General features: G+C 43.0%; 1 protein-coding gene across 4 annotated transcripts in view; it reads right to left on the minus strand.

Moving 5' to 3' along the window:
• Positions 1-25956, minus strand: part of LOC132394244 (tetratricopeptide repeat protein 39B) — a 411030-nt gene that overhangs the window by 215965 nt on the left and 169109 nt on the right. For all 4 annotated transcript variants that reach the window (XM_059970126.1, XM_059970127.1, XM_059970128.1 and 1 more), the window contains 2 exons: positions 5353-5455; positions 5184-5249 (listed from right to left, as the gene is read on the minus strand). In XM_059970126.1, coding sequence (XP_059826109.1) covers positions 5184-5249; positions 5353-5455 — 169 coding nt within the window. The remainder of the gene's footprint in view (positions 1-5183; positions 5250-5352; positions 5456-25956) is intronic.

The raw sequence follows: 25956 nt of genomic DNA on the forward strand, positions 1-25956 counted from the left end.
TCAAGAGTGGTGTGCTCTTCAGCCTTCAAACTTGTTGCCCTCTATGGGAAAGGGCAAAGAAGTGGCAAATGAAATTCAGTGTTGATAAGTGCATGGTCATGCACTTTGCTGGAAGAAATGAATGGGCAGACTATTACTGTATTTAGATGGAGAGAGAATTCAAAATGCAGAGATGCAAAGGGACTTGGGAGTCCTTGTGCAAGATACCCTAAAGGTTAACCTCCAAGTTGAGTCAGTGTTGAAGAAGGCAAATGCAATGTTGGCATTCATTTCTAGAGGTATAGAATATAAGAGCCGGGATGTGATGTTGAGGCTCTTTAAGGCACTCTTGAGACCACACTTGGAATATTGTTTGAAGTTTTGGGTTCTTTATTTTAGAAGGGATATTTTGACATTGGAGAGGGTTTAGAGAAGATTCACAAGAATGATTCCAGGAATGAAAGGGTTACGGTATGAGGAACGTCTGGCAGTTCTTGGGCTGTACTCCCTGGAGTTCAAGAAAATAAGGGGGGATTCTCATAGAAACATTCAGAATGTTAAAAGGCTTGAACAGATTAGATATGGCAAAGTTATTTCCCATGGTAGGGGATTCTAGAACAAGAGGGCATGACTTCAGGAATGAAGGACATCCATTTAGAACAGAGATGTGGAGAAATTATTTTAGTTAGAGGGTGGTAAATCTGTGGAATTTGTTGCCATGGGCGGCTGTGGAGGCCAAGTCATTGGATGCATTTCAGGCAGAGATAGATAGGTTCTTGATTAGCCAGGGCAACAAAAGTATGGGGAGAATGCAAGGGAGTGGGGATGATTGGAAAAATTGGATCAACCCATGACTGAATGGCAGAGCAGACTCAATGGGCCGAATGACCTACTTCTGCTCCTATATCTTATGGTCTTATATCCTTTGATCTGTATCTCTTAACTCCTTTGCGTAACAAAAACCCACACTTAATTACATCAGCAACAGCCTTCACGGCAGGGTGGGAGAAAGAGCGATAACGCCAGGAATATACAAGTTCCTTTTACCTCCTTTGTGGATGTAATGTATCTGATTTACATAGAAACACAGAATGCCTACAGCACTGTACGGGCCCTTAGGTCCACAATGCTGTGCCGAACCTGTACTTACCTTAGAAATTACCTAGCGTTACCCATAGCCCACTATTTTATTAAGATCCAGGAGTCTCTTAAAAGACCCTACTGTATCCGCCTCCACCACTGTTGCTGGCAGCCCATTCCACACACTCACCACTCTCTGTGTAAAAAAAAACTTACCCTGACATCTCTGTACCTAATTCCAAGCACCTTAAAACTGTGCCCTCTCATGCTAGCCATTTCAGCCCTAGGAAAATGCCTCTGACTATCCACATGATCAATGCCTCTCATCATCTTATACACCTCTATCAGGTCACTTCTCATTCTCCGCCACTCCAAGAAGAAAAGGCCAAGTTCATTCAACCTATTCTCAAAAGGCATGCTCCCCAATCCAGGCAACATCCTTGTAAATCTCCTCTGCACCATTTCTATAGTTTCCACATTCTTCCTGTAGTGAGGCGACCAGAACTGAGCACAGTACTCCAAGTGAGGTCTGACCAGGGTCCTATATAGCTTCAGCATTATCTCTTGGCTCTTTAACTCAATCCCACCATTGAAGAAGGCCAATGCACCATATGCCTTCTTAACCACAGAGTCAACCTGCGCAGCAGCTTTGAGTGTCCTATGGACTTGGACCCCGAGATCCCTCTGATCTTCCACATTGCCAAGAGGCTTACTATTAATACTACATTTTGCCAACATTCTTGACCTACCAAAATGAACTACCTCACACTTATCTAGGTTGAACTCCATCTGCCACTTCTCAGCCCAGTTTTCCATCCTGTCGATGTCCTGCTGTAACCTCTGACTGCCCTCCACACTATCCACAACACCCCCAACCTTTGTATCATTAGCAAATTTACTAACCCACCCCTCCACTTCCTCATCCAGGTTATTTATAAAAATCATGAAGAGAAGGGATCCCAGAACAGATCCTTGAGGCACACCACTTGTCACTGACCTCCATGCAGAATATGACCTATCTACAAACAAACTTTGCCTTCTGCGGGCAAGCCAATTCTGGATCCACAAAGCAAAGTCCCCTTAGATCCCATACCTCCTAGCTTTCTCAATAAACCTTGCATGGGGTACCTTATCAAATGCCTTGCTGAAATCCATATATCTACTGCTCTTCCTTCATCAATGTGTTTATTCACATCCTCAAAAAATACAATAAGGCATGATCTGACTTTCACAAAACCATACTGACTATTCATAATCATATTATGCCTCTCCAATTGTTCAAAAATCCTGCCTCTCAGGATCTTCTCCATCAACTTACCAACAATTGAAGTAAAATTCACTGGTCTATAATTCCCTTTCTTGAATAAGGGAACAACATCTGCAACCCTCCAATCCTCCAGAATCTTTCCCATCCCCATTGATGATGCAAAGATCATTGCCAGAGGCTCATGAATCTCCTCCCTCACCTCCCACAGTAGCCTGGGGTACATCTTGTCCGGTCCTGGTGACTTATCCAACTTGATGCTTTCAAGATGCTCTAGCACATCCTCTTTCTTAATGTCTATATGCTCAAGCTTTTCAATCCGCTGTAAGTCATCTCGACAATCGCCAAGTGAATACTGAAGTAAAGTATTCATTAAGTGCCTCTGCTGTCTCCTCCAGTTCCATACACACTTTTCCACTGTCACACTTGATAGGTCCTAATCTCTCACGTCTTATCCTCTTGCTCTTCACATACTTGTAGAATGCCTTGGGGTTTTCCTTAATCCTGCTCACCAAGGCCTTCTCATGGCCCCTTCTGACTCTCCTAATTTCAATCTTAAGCTTCTTCCTGGTAGCCTTATACTCTTCAAGATCTCTATCATTACCTAGTTTTTTGAACCTTTCCTAAGCTTTTCTTTACTTCTAGTCTAGATTTTCAACATTTACTCCTCCCATTATTTCCTAAAACAGTTTATCTGCTTTTGTCAACTCCTTAGATTTTTTTTTTAAAAATCACTCTTAAAATTTTGTCCACAAACACTTAACATCAAATAGGAGTGCAGAAACTCTCTGATGTCTTGGCAAAATCTGCCTGAGAATACACAGCAAAACACATTCCTGAATGATTCACCATAAACCTGCATGGACATAATCTCCCATCTTCCCGTTTTAAAAGCCACTGCATCCTGCTTGGGAAATTATTTTGAAACTTCCTAATTATTTCCAAATCCACGTTAAGCATAACTGCCGATTTAGAAAAATGCAATACTGAAAGTATTTTCTCTGCAGTTATACATTCTGTTGGCCTAATAAAATACTCAGACGTTTATAATGCTCAGACAGGCCCCTCATGCAAGGTCCTGACCCTCCAGTATCTTTTGTGTATGTGACGTGCACATTTCAAGCAGGCTGAAAGGGCTTTATTGCAAGATATCCCATTAATATACGGGGTGAAGATCATGAAGAGAACATTGTGGGGCAAAAAGCCGAGGTGAGAAATGTGAGGGGGAAAGAGGACTGATGGTCAATGAGACAGTAATAGTGGAAGAGTTTTGGGGTGTGGATGGAATGATGAGATTATCATCAGAAAGGAAGAGGAAAGAATATTGGATGCAGGCCTGAGAAGAAACTTAAGGAATGAGTAGAGTGAAACATAGACTGGTTAAAAGAACGAGGGAGCTCAGGGAAGAGACTAATATGGTGTGACCCAGGTAGAATTAATGAGGATATTAGTAATAACGAAGCATCCATCTTAAAGTTGTTGCCTTGTACTCTTGCAAGATTGGCCAATAGGAATGGACCTGTCACTAATATTGGTTTAATCTTCAGTCCTCATGGCCTGTACAAATAAATAATTCAAGCACACAGATATATTCCACACGTGACAGCAACCATACATTGAACCCTGGTTGACACTTCTTGTACACACATTCCTGGTGTTCAGCCACATGCTGCAGGTAAATTTTAGATACTGTTCAATTATGTAGCACATTAAAACTTTATTTCATGCAGCTGACTTTCCATTGCCGATACCCTCACATTGAATTGGGATGGATCTATCCTCATGGGCTGCGTTGGATTTTGTCTGTTGCATCCCAGAAGCAGTGCCAGTGATGGAGCAAATATGAGTAGAGTACTGTTTGAAAAGTGTATTTGTATCTTCACTAGTCATAGGTGAGTTACTGAAGGATGGAAGGTTGCTAATGTTGTTCCTTTGATCAAGAAGGGAATTAAGGATAATCTTGGAAATTATAGTCTGTTGACTCTTATGTCTTGGTAATAGGGAAACTAATGGACAGGATATGTGAACATTCGGAGAGATCTGGTCTGATTAGTGGCTTTGTGCAGGGCACATCACGTCTGATTGATCTGCATTTTTCGTGGAGCTGATAAAGTTGATTGATGAAGTAGAACAGTGGATGCTTTCTACATAGATTTTAGTAAAGCATTCAACAAGGTCCCGCATGGTAGGCCAGAAAATTGGGATGGTGACTTAGCTGATTGGATCCAATATTAGCTTGTCCATAGAAGACAGAGGGTAGTGGTGGATAGGTCTTATTCTGATGGAGGCCTGTGACTAATGGTGTTATGGAGGGAACTGTACTAGGACCTATAAATTATTTGGATGAAAATGTGGTAGGATCCCGGAGTATATTTGCAAACCATGCAAAGGTTGCTAGAATTGTGGATTGCACAGAAGATTGCCAAAGGTTGATAACAAGATTGAATAACTGTTTAAGTTTGAGCACAACTGTAATTTGCCAGTAGATGGTATTCTAATGCTACTGAGAAGCTGAGTGCTCAAACTGTGGATTTAGATACACAGGTAGATACTACTTCATAATGCCAGAGACAGGCTCAATCCTGTCAAGTTTTCCCTATGACCATGTTCATTTCCTCCAGGTATCTTAGCTTTTTCCCCCAATTTAAGGATGTGTCAATTGGTTGGTTAATTGTAATTGCCCCCAGTGTGTAGATGAGTGGTAAAATCTTCAGGGAGTTTATGATTCTGTGGATGGGTGACTGACAGTCAGCATGGACTTCCTGAGCTGTAGGACATGTTTCTCTGCTGTACCTTTCTGTGATAATAAGTTAATGCCAAACAATTTACAATTTCAACAAGTACAATTATTTACACATACCTGATTACCCGAAAATCCGATAAATTCAAGTAGTCGAAGAATTCTTAAAGGTAGCAAAGATAGCATCTGTTGTGATGTAAATAAAACATTTTAGTTTAAAAGGCTAGTTAACTTAAGCAACAAAAGTACTTCTGATGTTTATCGTGATGGAAGCTTGAGTGTGTCATACCAGGTTAAAGGCTCCAATTCCTAATTTGACTCCACCTTCAAACTGGCAATAGACATCAGTTTTGACTCGATCCTGTGTCATCTGCACAATCTGCTGGCATTCCCTTAAGAAACAGTTCAAATATTTTCATGGTAAGCAAGTGAAACAAAAAATAATTTCTAAACAGAGTCAAACCATCGTATCCAAAGCATTTTCATCTTAAATTAGCTATATTTCAAAATAGGTAATGGCGGGCATCCCTGGCTTGTTAGATATAACTAGTTCATTTTAACTGTTCTCATTAAAAATAAAAACCATAACAGAAGGTAATAAAAAGATGAAGGCCTTTCTTCCAGTAAGTAGTTTCTTTCAATTAACCTTTTCCTTTCTTTTTATTCATGTTGCAACATGAATGTTCCTGGCAACACAAAAAATTACTTCCCATCTTATTATGTGGTTGACATGACAATAGGGAATTAGCTCACAAAATTGTTGTAATGTATTTATCAGTGTCAGTGTTGTTGGCTGGGGATTTCCGGGATTTAGACCCATTTATAATGAGAGCAACAGACTAGTGGTGGTGTGCACCTGCTGCCTGTCTTCTTTGACAGCAGTGCTTATTGGGTAGGGCAGCCGCCCAAACGAGTAACACAGTGAATTTTATGAATGTTCATAATTAGCAACATCAGAAGGAGGGAGTGAAAGCTTCAGTGGTGAATTAAACATTAATCAAATGTATAGCTTTGCTGTTGAGATTTTGGAGTTTTATTAAAGCACAACTCACCCAAACAAGTGGATAGCATCTTATCATACTGTGCTGTCTTTACGACAGTTATTTAGTTTATAATATTTTTGCTTAGTAATTCATTCGATAGTATTTTCTAGTTAGAATTAGAAGTGTTTAAAGTATATTCATTGTATGTAAAATATATCGGCATGCGATGACGTCACATCCGGTTTCGCCGCGTCTTGTGGGAAAGTACCGGTTTGAAATTAGCGCGGGGGTGGGGGCTTACCACGAGGCACACCTGAGCAGAAGTTGTTTTGCAGGCACTAGAAATCACAGTGAGAGCAACGCTGTAAGTTAATAGATAATCGATATATTGAACTAAGATGTTAATGCCGATCCTGTTAGAAGTAACGACGGTCGATAATGTTTACGCTTTCATTAGTTAAAGAGTTGCGGATAGTTTGCATGGAAGTGTATTTAAAGTAGTCAATGGAGCAGGTAAACTCTGCCTGTATACTGCACCTTAGTGTAATGTAGTTATAGTCACCTTTACAAGTATTTACAATTGAAATGTGATATTAAGGAAGGAACAAATACTGTATCAATCTTGTATTGTTTTATCAACAGTTTTCACCATATGTTAATGTGAAGAGTGAACAGTAAATGGTTAATCTTACTGCGATCTGGTTCTTATTGACTGTGGTTTATCTCGACGTTTAATTCGGCGTTTCGTTACACGCGAAGGAGAACGTTACACATACTTCAAAGTTAAACCTTGCCCTGGTAGAAAGGCATGTCAGAAGTTAGGAGGTCTGACAGCCTGCAACTTGCTTTTGTAACCAAAATACATATGTGGCAAGTTCTTTGTCAATAGTGAACCCTATGGCATCGATGGGGCAATAGATAATGCTAAGGGCAGTTGGTCGGACTAGTTCTTGTTGGAGATGATCATTGCCTGCTAATTGTGTATTGTAATGTTATTTACCTTTCGTCAGCCCATAACTGAATACTGCTGACAGCAATGAATTGGCTCATTGTTTGAGCAGTTGCAAATAGTTAGAAGTTGCAACTTTACTGAAATATTCTAGGCCAGCCATTCTTAGCAACTGAGCTTTGCAAATGGAGTACAGGAGTTCTAACATCTGCTCAAAATCCAAATGACAGAGTTTGAGCCTTTCTAGTTGATAGTCAACATCTGAACTAATGATAGAATGAGGTTATTCATGAAACTGCTGAAACACCAGTTAGGCTACGTCCACACTAGATCAGATAATTTTGAAAACGCCGATTTTGCTTAAAAACGATATGTGTCCACACCAAGCGTTTTTGAAAATACCTCCATCCACAATAAAATGGTATTTAGGCGAATCTCCTCCTACTGGGCATGTGCAGGACACATCTACAGAAAACAGGCGACATGTTTGGTGTGGAATTTCGTAGTGAAAGTGCGCATTTGTGCAGATACAGACGAGAAAAACTTAAAACGAAATTGCCAAACGACGGACAACTGTTGGCTCTCGCGCAGGAGGACTTAAAACTGAAAAAAACAAATACTGGAGCATGTGGAGGCAACCAACGGACAATGACAACTAACAATGTAAAACTGACCAACTCCATTACATTAATAAAGCACATTGTTAAATGTATAAAACATGTCTGCATTAGTACAATGTTACAGAAGGCTGTTTCACATCTATTGTCAGAGAAATACTTGCATAAACAGGTAAACCACCTTCATACAAGCAAGGACAGAAAACTAGGGCAAAGTGAGTATACTTATTTATTCAGTAAGTTATAGGTCAAAGTATTTGGTGAGTACATTTCTAAACTCTTCTGGTTTCAGTCTCATTGCCATCTATTTTGAAATTGTTAGGTTGTGTGGTGGTTGCGTTCAAGAAACAATAAAATGCCGCCATCTGTTCCGGCATGTCATGACAACGTTCCTAGAAATCCCCGATTACCCCGTCCACACGACTCTTGCCCAAACAGCATTTTCAAATTTACACACTCTGGAGGGTGTTTTAGAAAATTTCTGTTTTTGGGGGAGGAAAACGTTTCAGTGTGGACAGAGGGTCAAAACAAAGAGAAAAAGCATCGGTTACAGATTTATCCAGTCTTCTGTGGACATAGGCCGTGTCAGTTCCTACAGTCAATTTGTCAACATCTACACATCTGAAAGAAAGGCAAACAGACTTGTATTTACATAAGAATACAAACAGAAAATGCCAGAAATGCTCAGGGAAACGGGCAGCATCAAAGAAAAGAGACAAACAGTCAACATTTCAGGTTGAATACCCTTCATCAAAACTGGGAAAGAGAGGAAATAGAAACAACTAAGGAAAGCAAGTTTCCTCCTTAAGAACGTTAGTGAGCAAAATGGGTTTTACAGCATTCTGGTAGTTTTAGAACATAAAACAGTACAGCAGGGGCACAGGCTCTTCAGCCCACAAATGATGAATGACGCTTCCTTAAACTAATCTTTAGCCAGAGTAGTGAATCTGTGGAATTCTTTGCCACAGGCAGCTGTGGAGACTTATTCTTCATGTACATTTAAGACAAAGGTTGATAGATTCTTGATTGGTCAGGGCATGAAGGGATTTGGGGAGAAGGCAGAAAATTGGATCAGCCATGATGAATAGTCAATGGGCCAAATGGCTTAATTCTGCTCCTATATTTTATAGACTTATGGTCTAAACTGACCTGCCTGCCCATGCTTCTGTCTAAATGTCTCTAATATAAATGTTGCTAACACATCCACTTCCAGATACCTACTACTCCGTGTAAAATACTACTGGCTTTCTAAATTTCCTTTAAAACTCCACCCCCCCTTGCCTTAGGATTATGTTGCTGTCTATAGAACATGTTATACCATAGGAAAAGATGGACCAATGACTCTAACAATGCCCTTTGTAATGTTATGATCCCAGCCCCCTCCTTTGTGAGAATCGCAAGAGCACCCGTTGAGGGGGGGGGGGGTCAGTAGACCCAGGAAGTGAGAGAGAGAGAAACTTGCAAAATTGCACGTCCCACCCGGGATACAGAATAAGATGCCAGCGACTATTGTCTCATGGAGACCACGTGAAAAGCCCTCGGGCAAGGTGGGCTGGTTGAGAGAGAGATTGCATTATCCCAACCTGATTGACACCTGCGACCCCGTGAGGAAGTATAAAGGAGAGTCTCAGGGGGACAGCCCCTCAGACGCACCCAGAAGACACGAGAGAGTGATCCCGCAGCAGCGGGAAGCCATTCTGAAGGAAGCCACGTGCGTTAGATTCCGGGATTGGAATTTGTGGCTGGAATCACAGAAAACCGCTTTTAACTAACATCGGGGAGAGGGAACCAACGCTCCCCCGATTTCATGGAAGATTCATCAAGACTCGGCAAGTTCTTTCTCTTCTCCCCCAATCTCTCTCTCTCTCGGTCGCCTCATGTGAAACCCAGCGATTTTCAAAGGGCTGAAGCCTGCAGCCTTCTGAGTGACTTTTATATTTCCAACGGACAATCTATTAACCCCTAGACATCAGAAGAGCTCACTTCTTAATGATGATTATTAATATACCCGCGCTTTAGATTGAGTGTTGACAATGTGCACTATCTGAATGTATGTATTAACCCTACTTTTGTGTCCCTTTACGAATAAAACGTTTGAAAATAGTAACATCAGACTTCAACAGACCTCTCTATCTTTGCTGGTAAGTTCTCCAGTTACGGGATTCATAACAGTAATTTAAGTATTTTGCAATCTGAATCAGAACCAGGCTTATTGTCACATATAGAACCATAGAACATTACAGCACAGAAACGGGCCTTTTGGCCCTTCTTGGCTGTGCCAAACCATTTTTCTGCCTAGTCCCACTGACCTGCACCTGACCCATATCCCTCCACACACCTCTCATCCATGTATCTGTCCAGGTTTTTCTTAAATGTTAAAAGTGAGTCTGAATTCACCACTTCAACTGGCAGCTCATTCCACACTCCCACTACTCTCTGTGTGAAGAACCCCCCCCCCCATTGTTCCTTTTAAACTTTTCCCCCTTCACCCTTAACCCATCTCCTCTGGTTTTTTTCTCCCCTAGCCTCCGTGGAAAAAGCCTGCTTGCATTCACCCTAACTATCCCTGTCATAATTTTATACACCTCTATCAAATCTCCCCTCATTCTGCTATGCTCCAGGGAATAAATTCCTAACCTATTCAACTATTCTCTGTAACTCAGTTTCTCAAGTCCCGGCAACATCCTTGTAAACCTTCTCTGCACTCTTTCAACCTTATTAATGTCCTTCCTGTAATTCGGTGACCAAAATTGTACAAAATATTCCAAATTCAGCCTCACCAATGTCTTATACAACCTCACCATAACGTTCCAACTCTTATACTCAATACTTTGAATAATAAAGGCCAATTTGCCAAAAGCTCTCTCTACGACCCTATCTACCTGTGACACCACTTTTAGGGAATTATGTATCTGTATTTCCAGATCCCTCTGTTCTACTGCATCCTCAGTGCCTTAACATTTACCTTATATGCTGTACTATTTACCTTATATATTCTACCTTGGTTTCTCCTTCCAAAGTGTAATACCTCACACTTGTCTGCATTAAAGACAGACAGACATACTTTATTGATCCCCAGGGAAATTGGGTTTCGTTACAGCCGCACCAACCAAGAATAGTGAAGAAATATAGCAATATAAAACCATAAATAATTAAATAATAATAAGTTAATCATGCCAAGTGAAAATAAGACCAGGACCAGCCTATTGGCTCAGGGTGTCTGACTCTCCGAAGGAGGAGTTGTGAAGTTTGATGGCCACAGGTAGGAATGACTTCCTATGATGCTCAGTGTTACATCTCGGTGGAATGAGTCTTTGGCTGAATGTTCCTGTGCCTAACCAGTACATTATGGAGTGGATGGGAGTCATTGTCCAAGATGGTATGCAACTTGGACAGCACCCTCTTTTCAGACACCACCGTCAGAGAGTCCAGTTTCACCCCAACAACATCACTGGCCTTACGAATGAGTTTGTTGATTCTGTTGGTGTCTGCTACCCTCAGCCTGCTGCCCCAGCACACAACAGCAAACATGATAGCACTGGCCACCACAGACTCGTAGAACATCCTCAGCATCATCCGGCAGATGTTAAAGGACCTCAGTCTCCTCAGGAAATAGAGACGGCTCTGACCCTTCTTGTAGACAGCCTCAGTGTTCTTTGACCAGTCCAGTTTATTGTCCATTCATATCCCCAGGTATTTGTAATCCTCCACCATGTCCACACTGACCCCTTGGATGGAAACAGGGGTCACCAGTGCCTTAGCGCTCCTCAGGTCCACAACCAGCTCCTTAGTCTTTTTCACATTAAGCTGCAGATGATTCTGCTCGCACAATGTGACAAAGTTTCCCACCGCAGCCCTGTACTCAGCCTCATCTCCCTTGCTGATGCATCCAACTATGGCAGAGTCATCAGAAAACTTCTGAAGATGGCAAGACTCTGCGTTGTAGTTGAAGTCCAAGTTGTAGATGGTGAAGAGAAAGGGAGACAGGACAGTCCCCTGTGGAGCCCCAGTGCTGCTGACCACTCTGTCTGACACACAGTGTTGCTAGCACACGTACTGTGGTCTGCCAGTCAGGTAATCAATAATCCATGACACCAGGGAAGCATCCACCTGCATCACTGTCAGTTTCTCACCCAGCAGAGCAGGGCGGATAGTGTTGAACGCACTGGAGAAGTCAAAAAACATGACCCTCACACTGCTCACTGGCTTGTCCAGGTGGGCGTAGACACGGTTCAGCAGGTAGACAATGGCATCCTCAACTCCTAGTTGGGGCTGATAGGTGAACTGAAGGGGGTCTACCTGTGGCCTAACCATAGGCTGGAGCTGCTCTAGAACAAGTCTCTCCAGGGTCTTCATGATGTGGGAGGTCAATGCCACCAGTCTGTAGTCATTGGAGCCACTGGGTTGCGGCGTCTTCGGTACAGGAACAAGGCAGGACGTGTTCCACATCACAGGAACCTTCGGGAGACTCAGGCTCAGGTTGAAAACATGGTGAAGTACTCCACATAGGTCGGGGGCACAGGCTTTGAGCATCCTGGGGCTGACACCATCTGGGCCTGCAGGGGAACTCTATCCCAAGTGGGGTGGCGAGTGGATGGGGTGAGGGCAGATGTGCGGGAAATGGGAGAGATGCGTCTGAGAGCACCTCATCTACCACCCCACCAGCCTCCAGGTCCAACGTTTAATTCTCCGTAACTTCCGCCGCCTCCAATGGGATCCCACTACCAAGCACATCTTTCCCTTCCCCCCCACCTTTCGGCTTTCCGCAGGGATTGCTCCCTACGCGACTTCCTTGTCCACTCATTCCCCCCTATCCCTTCCCACCGATCTCCCTCCTGGCACTTATCCTCGAAAGCAGAGTAAGTGCTACACCTGCCCTTACACATCCTCCCTCACCACCATTCAGGGCCCCAGACAGTCCTTCCAGGTGAGGCGACACTTCACCTGTGAGTCAGCTGGTGTGGTATCCCGCGTCCGGTGCTCCTGGTGTGGCCTTTTATATATTGGTGAGACCCGATGCAGACTGGGAGACCGTTTTGCTGAACACCTATGCTCGGTCCGACAGAGAAAGCAGGATCTCCCAGTGGCCACACATTTTAATTTCACGTCCCACTCCCATTCTGATATGTCTATCCATGGCCTCTTCTACTGTCAAGATGAATCCACACTCAGGTTGGAGGAACAACACCTTATATATCGGCTGGGTAGCCTCCAACCTGATGGCATGAACATTGACTTCTCTAACTTAATACCCCTCCTTCCCTTCTTACCCCATCTCTGACATATTTAGTTGTTTGTTTTTTTCTCTGCCTCTTTGCCCATCACCCTGCCTGTTCTCCATCTCCCTCTGGTGCTCCCCTCCTCCCCCTTTCTTTCTCCTGAGTCCTCCCATCCCATGATCCTTTCCCTTCTCCAGCTCTGTATCACTTTCGCCAATCACCTTTCCAGCTCTTAGCTTCATCCCACCCCCTCCGGTCTTCTCCTATCATTTTGCATTTCCCCCTCCCCCCACTACTTTCAAATCTCTTAGTATCTCTCCTTTCAGTTAGTCCTGACAAAGGGTCTCGGCCCGACAGTGTTTCTCCTTATAGATGCTGCCTGGCCTGCTGTGTTCCACCAGCATTTTGTGTGTGTTGTTTGAATTTCCAACATCAGCATATTTCCTCGTGTTTGCTCTTCTTTTAGCCCTCCTGATTTCTTTCTTAAGTATTTTCTTGCACTTTTTATACTCCTGAAGCACCTTATTTTCTCCCTGTTGCCTATACCTGTCATACATCTCTCTCTTCTTCTTTATCAGATTTCCAATATCCCTCGAAAACCAAGGTTCCTTATTCATATTCACTTTGCCTTTAATCCTGACAGGAACATACAAATTTTGCACTCTCAAAATTTCTCCTTTGAAGGCCTCCCACTTAGCAATGCATCCTTGCCAGAGAACAACCTGTCCCAATCCATACTTTTTAGATCCTTTCTCATTTCTTCAAATTTAGCCTTTTCCCAGTTTAGAACCTCAACCCGAGGACCAGATCTATTTTTATCCATTACCAAGTTGATACTAATGGCATTATGATCACTAGACCCAAAGTGTTCCCCTACACACACTTCAGTCACTTGTCCTAACTTGTTTCCTAATAGGAGATCTACTATTGCATCTTCTCTAATTGGTACCTCTATATCTGAATTTAGAAAACTTCCCTGAACACATTTTACAAACTCTAACCCGTCTAGACTTTTAACAGTACGGGAGCCCCAATCAATACATGGAAAATTAAAATCCCCTACTATCACAACTTTATGTTTCCTGCAGTTGTCTGCTAGCTGTCTGCAGATTTGCTCCTCCAATTCTTGCTGACTATGTGACTTGCTGACTGGTGGTCTATAACACAACCTCATTAATGTGGTGAGGTAGGTTTAACTGTATTAATTTCAGAAAGGAAGGAGTATGTGTGTGACTCCAGTTTTCTGTGCTCGATGTCAGATGTGGGAGGTCCTGGAGACCCCCAGCCTCCCGGACGGCCATATGTGCACCCGGTGTGTCGAGCTACAGCTCCTAAGGGACCGTGTTAGGGAACTGGAGGTGCAGCTCGATGACCTTCGCCTGGTCAGGGCGAGCAAGAGGTGATAGAAGGGAGTTATAGGCAGGTGGTCACACCAGGGCCACGGGAGACAGACAAGTGGGTCACAGTCAGGAGGGGGAAGAGGAAGAATCAGGTACTAGAGAGTACCCCTGTGATTGTACCCCTTGACAATAAGTACTACTGATTGAGTACTGTTGGGGAGGACAGCCTACCAGGCGGAAGCAACAGTGGCCGTGCCTCTGACACAGAGTCTGGCCCTGTGGCTCAGAAGTGCAGGGAAAGGAAAAGAAAGCCAGTAGTGATAAGGAACTCTATAGTTAAGGGGTCAGACAGGCAATTCTGTGGACGCAGGTAAGAAACTCGGATGGTAGTTTGCCTCCCAGGTGCCAGGGTCCAGGATGTTTCAGATCATGTCCAAGATATCCTACAGCGGGAGGGAGAATAGCCAGAGGTCGTGGTACATATTGGTACCAGTGACATAGGTAGGAAAAGGGAAGAGGTCCTGAATAAAGAGAACAGTGAGTTAGGAAGGAAGTTGAGAAGCAGGACCACAAAAGTAGTAATCTCGGGATTACTGCCTGTGCCACGCGACAGTGAGAATAGGAATAGGCTGCAGTGGAGGATAAATGCATAGCTGAGGGATTGGAGCAGAGGGCAGGGATTCAGATTTCTGGATCATTGGGACCTCTTTTGGGGCAGGTGTGACCTGTACAAAAAGGATGGATTGCACTTGAATCCCAGAGGGACCAAAATCCCAGGGGCAGGGAGGTTTGCTAAGGCTACTGGGGAGAGTTTAAACTAGAATTGTTAGGGAGTGGGAATCAAACTGAAGAGACTGGGAAAGAGGCGGTTGGCTCACAAATAGAGAAAGCTTGTAGACAGCGTGAGAGGGAGGATAGGCAGGTGATAGAGAAGGGACACGCTCAGACCGAAGGCTTGAGATGTGTCTATTTTTATGCAAGGAGTGTTGTGAACAAAGCGGATGAGCTTAGAGCATGGATCAGTACTTGGAGCTATGATGTGGCGGCCATTACAGAGACTTGGATGGCTCGGGGACAGGATTGGTTACTTCAAGTGCTGGGTTTCAGAAAGGACAAGGAGGGAGACAAAAGAGATGGGAGCATGGCACTGTTGATCAGAGATAGACTCACAGCTGCAGAAAAGGTGGACGCCATGGAGGGATTGTCTATGGACCTCTGTGGGTGGAGGTTAGGAACAGGAAGGGGTCAATAACTTTACTGGGTGTTTTTTTACAGACTGCCCAATAGTAACAGGGATATTGAGGAGCAGATACGGAAACAGATCCTGGAAAGGTGTAATAATAACAGAGTTGTCATGATGGGAAATTTTAATTTCCCAAATATAGAATGGCATCTCCCTAGAGCAAGGGGCTTAGATGGAGTGGAGTTTGTTAGGTGTGTCCAGGAAGGTTTCTTGGCACAATATGTCGATAAGCCTACAAGAGGAGAGGCTGTACTTGATTTGGTATTGGGAAATGAACCTGGTCAGGTGTCATATCTCTCAGAGGGAGAGCATTTTGGAGATAGTGATCACAATTCTATCTCCTTTACAATAGCTTTTGAGAGAGATAGGAACAGACAAATTAGAAAAATGTTTAACTGGAGTAAAGAGAATTATGAGGCTATCAGGCAGGAATTTGGAAGCTTAAATTAGAAACAGATGTTCTCAGGGAAAAGTACGGAAGAAATGCGGCAAATATTCAGGGGGTGTTTGTGTGGAGTTCTGCATAGGTATGTTCCAATGAGACAGGGAAGTTATGGTAGGGTACAGGAACCGTGGTGTACAAAGGCTGTAATAAATTTAGTCAAGAACAAAAGAAAAGCTTACAAAAGGTTTAGAAATGTAGAAGACTATAAGGCTAATAGGAAGGAGCTTAAGAAGGAAATTAAGAAAGCCAGACGGGGCCATGAGAAGGCCTTGGTGGGCAGGATTAAGGGAAACCCCAAGGCATGCTACAAGTATGTGAACAGCAAGACGATAAGACGTGAAAAAATAGGACCTATCAAGTGGGATAGTGGGAAAGTATGTGTGGAACCGGAGGAAATAGCAGATGTACTTAATGAATGCTTTACTTCAGTATTCACTAAGGAAAAGGAACTTGGTGATTGTCGTGATGACTTGCAGCAGACTGAAAAGCTTGAGCATGTAGATATTAACAAAGAGGATGTGCTGGAGCTTTCAGAAAGCATAAAATTGGATAAGTCGCCGGGACCGGATGAGATGTATCCCAGGTTACTGTGGGAGGCAATGGAGGAGATTGCTGAGCCTCTGGCAATGATCTTTGCATCATTAATGGGAATGGGAGAGGTTCCAAAGGACTGGAGGGTTGCCAATGTTGTTCCTTTATTCAAGATAGAGACAGCCTAGGAAATTATAGACCAGTGAGTCTTACTTCAGTGGTTGGTAAGTTGATGGAGAAGATCCTGAGAGGCAGGAGTTATGAACATTTGGAGAGGTATAATATGATTAGGAATAATCTGCATGGCTTTGTCAAGGGCAGTTCGTGTCTTATGAGCCTGATTGAATTTTTTGAGGATGTGACTAAACACATTGATGAAGGAAGGCATTTGATAAGGTACCCCATGTAAGGCTTATTGAGAAAGTGAGTAGGCATGGGATCCAAGGGGGCATTGCTTTGTGGATCCAGAACTGGCTTGCCCACAGAAGGCAAAGAGTGGTTAAAGACAGGGCATATTCTGCATGGAGGTCGGTCACCAGTGGAGTGCCTTAGGGATCTGTTCTGGGACCCTTACTCTTCATAACTTTTATAAATGACCTGGATGAGGAAGTGGAGGGATGGGTTAGTAAGTTTGCTGATGACACAAAGGTTGGAGGTGTTTTGGATAGTGTGGAGGGCTGTCAGAGGTTACAGCGGGACATTGTAAGGATGCAAAACTGGTCTGAGAAGCGGCAGTTGGAGTGCGAACCAGATAAGTGTGAAGTGGTTCATTTTGGTAGGTCAAGTATGATGGCAGAATGTAGTATTAATGGTAAGCCTCTTGGCAGTGTGGAGGATCAGAGGGATCTTGGGGTCTGAGTCCATAGGACACTCAAAGGAGCTGCGCAGGTTGACTCTACAGTTAAGAAGGTGTACGGTGTAATGGCCTTCATCGATCATAGAATTGAATTTAGGCGCCGAGAGGTAATGTTGCAGCTATATAGGACCCTGGTCAGACCCCACTTGCAGAATTGTGCTCAGTTCTGGTCGCCTTATTACAGGAAGGATGTGGAAGCCACACAAAGGGTGCAGAGGAGATTTACAAGGATGTTGCTTAGATTGGGGAGCATGCCTTATGAGAATAGGTTGAGTGAACTTGGTGTTTGCTCCTTGGAGCAACAGAGGATGAGAGGTGACCCACCTAATGGGTTCTTTTTTTCTCTCACTTTTTTCTTGCTTTAACCAAGTGCTTCTTTAATGATAATATCGTACCCGCCTCAACCACTTCTTGGGGCAACTCATTCTATACATTCATCACCATAGGCAAGAAAAAGTTGGAATCAGTCCTTCTTAAGTCTTTTCAATCTCACCTTAGTTCAATACCACCAGTTTTGGACTCCATAGGGAAAAAACTTTTACCATCCACTTTATAAGACCATACAAAATAGGAGTAGAATTGGACTATTCAGCCATTGAGTCTGCTCCGCATTAAATCATGGGTGATTTATTTTCCCTCTCAACCCCATTCTCCTGCCTTCTCCCCATAACCTCAGACACCCTGGCTAATCAAGGTGCTATCAACCTCTGCTTTAAATATACCCAGCGTCTGTAGCACTGAATTCCACAAATTCACCACCCTCGTGCAAAAGTAATTGATTCTCATCTCTATTCTAAAGGGAAAGCCTTCTATTATGGGGCTGTGCCCTCAGGGCCCAGACACTTTGACCATTTGAAACATTTCCATACCAATTCTATTCAGCTCATTTAATATTAGGTAAGTTTCAATGAGATCTCTTCTAATGCTTATGAACTTTAGTGAGTGCAGGCCCAAGGCTATCAAGTACTTCTCTCTTGTTAACACTTTCATTCCTGAGACCTCCTCTGGACCCTCTCCAATGCCAGCACATCCTTTCTTAGATATGTGGCCCAAAACTGCTCATAATACTCCACATGTGGTCTGACCATTTCCTAATAAAGCCACAGTATTACATCCTTGCTTTTCTATTCTAATCCTCACAAAATAAATGCTAACATAACATTAATCTTCCTTATTATCAACTCAACCTGAAAGTTAAACTTCAAGGAATACTGCATTAGGACTCCCAAGTCCTTTCAACCTCCAGTATCTGAATTATTTCCCTATTTAGAAAATAGTCTACAGCATGATCAAGGATCTGGTGCTTTCTCAGCGTATGTGATGAATAAACTCTTCTCGGGCTTCCAGCTGGGTACAGGCATCGATTTTAACCAACATTTAGAACACAATCTCTGCCATCTACATCATGAAAATGGCAGAGTTTGTCATCGAAACGTTGGTTAAAATTGATAGCTGTATCCAACTGGAAGCCTGAGAAGAGTTTATTAGTCTACACCATTATTCCTTCTCGCAAAGTGTATGACTACACTGTAGGAAACCAGAGTGATTAGTAGGACACTGAGTAGTGTAGTAGAACAGAGGGACCTGGGAAACTACTATTAATTTGCCTAGCCTCATCGACCTGCTGATGGACAATAACCTTCCACATCCTTCACATCCATCATCTAAATTTCTCTTAGAAGTTGAAATCGAACTCACATCCACCACTTCCGCTGGGAATTTGTTTCACACTCTCAGCACTGTCTGAGTGAAGATGTTTTCCCTCACGTTCCCCTTAAACATTTCAAGTTTCATCTTTAACCTGTGATCTCATTCTAACTCAGTGGAAAAAGCCTGCTTGCATTTACCCTACCAATGCCCTTCATCATTTTATATTCCTTTATCAAATCTCCCCTCATTCTCCTATGCTCCAGGGAATGAAGACTGAACCTATTCAAACTTTCCCTAAAACTCAGGTCCTCAAGTCCCAGCAACATCATTGTATGTACTCTGTACTCTTTCAATCTTATTGATATTTTTTCTGTAAGTATGTGACCAGAACTGCACACAGTACCTGGGCCTGGCTGAAAACCTGAGAAGAATCTATTAGTCTACACCATTATTCTTCATCTCAAAGTGCATGACTAGGCCTCACTAATGTCTTATAGCTTCAAAATAACATCCCAACTCCTGTACCCAATACTTTGACTTCTGATGGCCAATGTGCCAGAAGATTTCTTTATGACCTTGTCTACCTGGGACACCACTTCCAAGGAACTATGGATCTTCATTCCCACATCTTTCAGTTCTTCAACACTCCTCAGCGTCCTACTGATCGCCATGTCCTACTCTGGTTTGTCCTATCAAAGTGCAACACCCTCACTCTTGTCTATATTAAATTCCATCTGCCATTTTTCAGACCATTTTTTCAGCTGGTCCAGATCCCACTGCAAGTTTTGATAGCCGACCTCACTGTCTACTACACCCCCAAACTTAGTGTCATCCACAAATGTGTTGATTCAGTTGACCACATTATTATTCAGATCATCAATATAGGTGACAAACAACAGAGGACTCCGCACTGATCCCTGCAATACACCACTAGTCATAGGCCTCCAGTCAGAGAGGCAACTATGGCTGGTTTCTTCTGTGAAGCTAATGTCTAATTCAATTTACTACCTCATCTTGATGCCAAACTACTGCACCATCTTGACCAACTCCCCATGCGGGATCTTCTTAAAGGCCTTACTAACATCCATGTAGACAACATCCACTACCTTGCCATCATCATCTTTCTTGGTAACTTTTTCAAAAAGTTCTTCAAGATTCGTTAGACACAATCTACGATGCACAAAGCCATATTGGCTAACCTGAATCAAACCCTGCCTATCCAAATATTTATAAATCCAATCCCTTGGAATACCTTCCAATTACTTACCCACATAAGTAAAACTCACTGACTTCAAACTCACTAGCCTGTAACTTCCCATCTTAGAGCCTTTCTTAAACAACAGAACATTAGCTATCTTCCAATCCTTCGGCACCTCACCCATGGCTAAGAACATTTTAAGTATTTCTGTAAGAGCCCCAGCAATTTCTGCAATGACCTCCCACAAGGTTGAAGGGAACACCTTGTCAGGCCCTGGCCATTTGTGTCAAGACAGCAAATATGTCTGTAATGTGCATTATGTCTGTCATGTGTATTATGCTGTAATGTGTATTATGTCTGAAATTGTATTACATTTGTAGTCTGTAATATGTCGTCTGTAATGTGTATTATGTCTGTAATATGTATTATGCCTGTATTATGTGTTATGTCTGTAGTATGTCTGTAACATGTCTGTAGACCTTGACCTTACTGCTGTTCCTATTTCTCACTTCTTTGTCCATTTTCCTAAACAGTCCAAGTCCTTCTACGGAATTATCTACCACTATCATCATTTCAAACATTCTATCAGGTTCAAAGTTCAAAGTACATTTATTATCGAAGTGTGTATGCAGTATTCAGCCCTGAGATTTGTCCTCCCACAGACAACCACGAAACAAAGAAACTCCATGGAACCCATTCAAAGAAAACATCAAACACCGAAAGTGCAAAAAAGAACAAATCGTGCAGAAAACAAAAACTAAGTGAAAAACACATAAATATAAAACATCAAACCACAGCGTCCTTCAAACAGTCTAGCAGTGTTCAGATCAGTTCAGTTGAGTGCTGTGCCATTCACTGACTGCAGGCCACAAAGCCGGTCTGCCCCAATCAAAATCACACAAATTAGCAATAAAGAAAGGGAGTAACCACAAACCAGATACACACATACTGTAACACAAACTTATAGATTGTCCCATTATCTTCCTTTCCAATAAATAAAGGAGTATCCTAGCAAACCTATCCCTATAACTCCGGCTCTCTAGTCCTGGAAAGATCCTTGTAATTTATTTCTGCGCCCTTTCCAGTTTATTCATAACTTCCCTATAACAGCTAGCCAAAAGTGTACATAGTACTCCTCATGCAGCCTTACCAACAATTTGTACTACTGCAACATAACGCTCCGATTGTTACACCCAGTGGCAGTCTTATTAAGCTCAGTTATGTACCTAATAAATCAGCTACAGGAGTCGAACTCAGTGTGCTGTGTCTTATCCATTTCAAGGTTTGACATTCAGGAATAACTCTTCTACACACCACTGCTGTAATGCACGGTTGTTTGAATTATTGCCATCCTCCTGTCGGCTTGAACCAGTCTGGCCATTTTCCTTTAACCTCTCTCATTAACAAGATGTTTTTGCCTGTAGAATTGCTTTTTTTTTGTTTTTGACACCATTTTCTGTAAACTCTAGAGATTGTTATGTGTGAAAATTCCAGGAGAATTCCAGTTTCCGGGATATTCAGACTGCCCATCTGGCTAACAATCATTACCTTTGATCATATTTATTCCCCATTCCAATATTTTATCTGAGCAAAAACCAAACCTCTAGACCATGTGTGCCTGCTTTTCTGCATTGAGTCTGGTACACAAGAACTTGTTGAAGGCTTTGCTAAATTCTAAATAGAGAATATATGCTGTTACCTCTTCAAAAAGTTCATCAAGCACAACTTCCCATACACATCACCATGCTGATTCTTCCTCATCAGGCTCTGTCTATCCAAATATTGATAGATCCTTTTCTCCAGAATTTCCTCCAGTAACCTCCCCACTAGGGATGTCAGGCTGCCTGGCCTGTAGTTCCCTAGCTTGTCCTTGTTATCCTTCCAGTCTTCATGAACTCTCCTCTGTTAGATTCTTTCTTCTCCAGTCCTTGACTTTTCCCACCAACCTAGCTTCACCTACCACCTTCCGGCTAGCCTCTTTCCCCTCCCATCACCTTTTTATTTTGGTATCTTCCCCCTTCCTTCCCAGTGCTGAAGTAGGTTCTCAGCCCAAAAGATTGATTGATTACTCTTTTCCATAGATGCTCCTGACCTGCTGAGTCCCTCCAGAATTTGGTGTGTGTTATAGTGAAGAGTAACCCCTCAACAAAAGATATACCACTTTGGTTACTGTTGGTGGAGGGGGGGGGAAGAACCTATCAGAGGTAAGTCACAGCAGTCAGGTCTCTGGCACTGAGACTGACTGTGAATCAGAAAGGAAGGGTGGGGGAAGATGAACTGTGGTGACAGAGGATTCATTAGTTAGGGGGTTCTGTGGGGCGATAATGAGATTCCCAGATGATATGTTGCCACCTGGGTACCAAGGTCCAGGACATCTCAAATTGAGTCCTCAGCATTCTTAAGTAGCAGGGTGAGCATCCAGAAGTCAAGGTCCATGTAGGTACCAGTGACAGAGGTAGGAAGAGTGACAAGTTTCTGCAAAGTGAGGTCAGGGAGTTAGGTGCTAAATTAAAGGACAGGACCTCCAGGGTTGTGATCTCAGGATTGGTACCAGTACCACGTGCTAGTGAGGCCAGAACCAGGAATGATTACACAGTTTAACACAGGGCTAAAGGATTGGTGCCGGAGGCGGTGGGGGGGTGGGGGGGGTGGTCTTTAGATTTTTGGATTGTTGAGCCCTCTTCCAGGGAAGGTGAGAAGAATACAGTTTTTTCAGTTAAATAAAGAGTAAAAGGGAGGTGAGAGTTGATATTGGACCACTAGAAAATGATGCTGATGAAGTACTAATGGGGTACAAAGAAATGGCAGATGAACTTAATGAATACTTTGCATCTGTCTTCACTGTGGATGACACTACCAGTGTGCCAGAGGTCTGTGAGTGTCAGGGAGAAGGAATGAGTGCCATTGCTATTACAAAGAAAAAAGTGCTAGATAAACTCAAAGATCTTAAGGTGGATAAGTCACCTGAGCCAGATGGACTGTATCCCAGAGCCTGACAAGGTTGCTGAAGAAATAACCGATCCATTAGTGATGATCTTTCAAGAATCACTTGATTCTGTCATGACCCCAGAGGACTGGGCAATTGAAAATGTCACTCCACTCTTTAAGAATGGAGAAAAGCCAAACAAAGGGAAATTATAGGCCAGTTAGCTTAACCTCAGTGTTGGAGTCTATTATTAAGGATAAGGTTTCAGGGCACTTGGAGATAAGTCAAAGTCAGCATGGTTTCTACAAAGGGAAATCTTGCCTGACAAATCTGTTAGAGTTCTTTGAGGAAGTAGCCAGCAGGTGGACAAATGAGAGGCAGTGGATGTCATTTACTTGGATTTTCAAAGCCATTTGATAAGTTGCCACACATGAGAGTGCTTAACAAGTTAAAATCAATTACAGAGTAGGAATAAAGGGGACTTTTACTGGTTGTCTGCCAGTGACTAGTGGTGTTCCTCAGGGGTCAGCATGGGAACGCTACTTTTCATACTGTATTTCAATGATTTAGATAATGGAATTGATGGCATTGTGGCAAAGTTTGCAGATGAAACAAAGATTGGTGGAGGGGTAGGTAGTGCTGAGGAAGCAATGCAATTGCAGCAGGACTTAGACAAATTGGAAGAATGGGCAAAAAACTGGCAGATGGAATACAGTGTTGGGAAAAGTATGATAATGTATGTTGGTAAAAGACAATAGTGCAAACTATTATCTAAATGGAGAGGAAGGTTCAAACATCAGAAGTGCAGAGGGACTTGGGTGTCCTCATGTAAGACTCATGTTAATTTACAGGTTGAGTATGTGGTAAAGAAGGCAAATGCAATGTTGACATTTATTTCAAGAGGAACAGAATATAAAAGCAAAGAGATAATACTGAGGCTTTATAAGACACTACTCAGACCACACTTGGAGTATTGTCAACAGTTTTTGGGTTCCGTATTTCAGAAAGGATGAGTTGTCATTGGAGAGAGTCTAGAGGAGATTCACAAGGATGATTCTGGGAATGAAGGGGTTAACATACAAGGAGCATTTGGCAGCTTTGGGTCGAGACTCACTGATAATTAGAAAAATGTGGAGAGATCTCATTGAAACCTACCGCATATTGAAAGGTCTAGATAGGGTGGATGTGGAGAGGATGTTTCCTCTCGTGGGTGTATCCTGAACTAGAGGGCACAGCCTCAAAATTGAGGGGAGACCTTTTAGAACAGAGGTAAGGAGGATTTTGTTTTTGACCAGAGAGTAGTTAATCTGTGGAATGCTTTGCCACAGACTGGTGGAGGGCAAGTCTGTGGGCATATTTAAGGTTGAGCTTCCAGTAGAAGTGGTAGAGGGAGGTTCAGTATTGTCATTTAAAGCAAAATTGGATAGGTATATGGACAGGAAAGGAATGGAGGGTTATGGGCTAAGTGTGGGTCAGTGGGATTAGGTGAGAGTAAGCATTCAGCACGGACTAGAAGGGCCGAGATGGCCTGTTTCCGTGCTGTAATTGTTATATAGTTGTATAGAAGTTATTCCTTTCCTGATTGGTCAGGGCATCAAAGGATATGGTAAGAAGGCAGGTGTATAGGGTTGAGTGGGATCCAGGATCAGCCATGATGGAATGGCGCAGCAGACTCGATGAGCTGAATGGCCTAATTCTGCTTCTATGTCTTAAGGTCTTATTGACCTGTGCAAAAGGGATGGCTTGCATCTGGCCTGAAGGAGGTCTAATATTCTAGCAGGAAGGTTTGCTAAGGCTGCATGGGGCAGTGGTGGTGGTGGTGGTGGTGGTGGGTTGGGGGGTGATTAAACTAGAGTTACAGGGGCTTGGGAATCAGAGTGCCAGAACAGATTATGGAGAGATCATGGAGAAAGATGTTGTTAAGGCCTCAGAGGAAGTCAGGAATCAAAAGGTTGAGCATGGAGTGATTAACATTGAGCTGCATATATTTCAATGCAAGAAGTATCATAAGAAAGGTGATGAGCTTGTGGCATGGATCAACACCTGGAATTATGATATTGTAGGCATTAGTGAGAATTGGATGCACGAGGGCAGGACTAGGAGCATAGTATTCTGGGGTTTTGTTGTCTAGATATGACAGACAAGAATGATTAAAGGGGGATGGGTGGCATTACTGGTCAGGGAAAATGTCACGGCAGTGCTAAGGGATTCTACAAAATTTTTAAGAGCGAAAGGATTGGAAGGAACAAAATTGGTCCTCTGGAGGATCAGAATGGTAATCTATGGGCAGAACCAGAGGTGATGGGGAAGATCTTAAATGATCTTTTTGCATTGTGTTTACTTGGAAGAGAGACACAGAGTCTATAGAAGTGAGGCTAAGCAGCAGTGAGGTCATGGACCCTATAGAGATTACAGAGGAGAATGTGTTTGCTGCCTTGAGACAAATTAGGGGGGATACATCCCAGGACCTAACAAGGAGGGAGGTAAGTGCACAACATGCAAGGGCCCTGGTAGAGATATTTAAATAATCCTTAGTGACAGGAGGGGCACCAGGGAATTGGAGCTTAGCTAACGTTGTTCTGCTCTTTAAGCAAGGCTCTAAAAATAAACCAGGAAATTATAGGCCAGTGAGCCTGACGTCAATAGTTGGAAAGTTATTGGAAGGTATTCTAAAGAACCAGATATATTTGGATAGACAAGGATTGATGAGGGATAGTCAGCGTGACTTTGTGTATGGTAGGTCATGTCTAACCAAACCAATCTTAGAGTTTTTCAAGGAAGTTACCAGGAAAGCTGTTGAAGGTAAGACCATGTTGTCTTCACAGACAATAGCAAGGTCCCTGACAAGGTCCCAAATAGTCAAGAAGGTTCAGTTGCTTGGCGTTCAGGATGAGATAGTAAACTTTGTGGGAGAAGCCAGAGAGTGGCTGTAGAGG

The sequence above is a fragment of the Hypanus sabinus genome, chromosome 5 (genome assembly GCF_030144855.1).
Source record: "Hypanus sabinus isolate sHypSab1 chromosome 5, sHypSab1.hap1, whole genome shotgun sequence".
NCBI classification, from domain to species: Eukaryota; Metazoa; Chordata; class Chondrichthyes; order Myliobatiformes; family Dasyatidae; genus Hypanus; species Hypanus sabinus.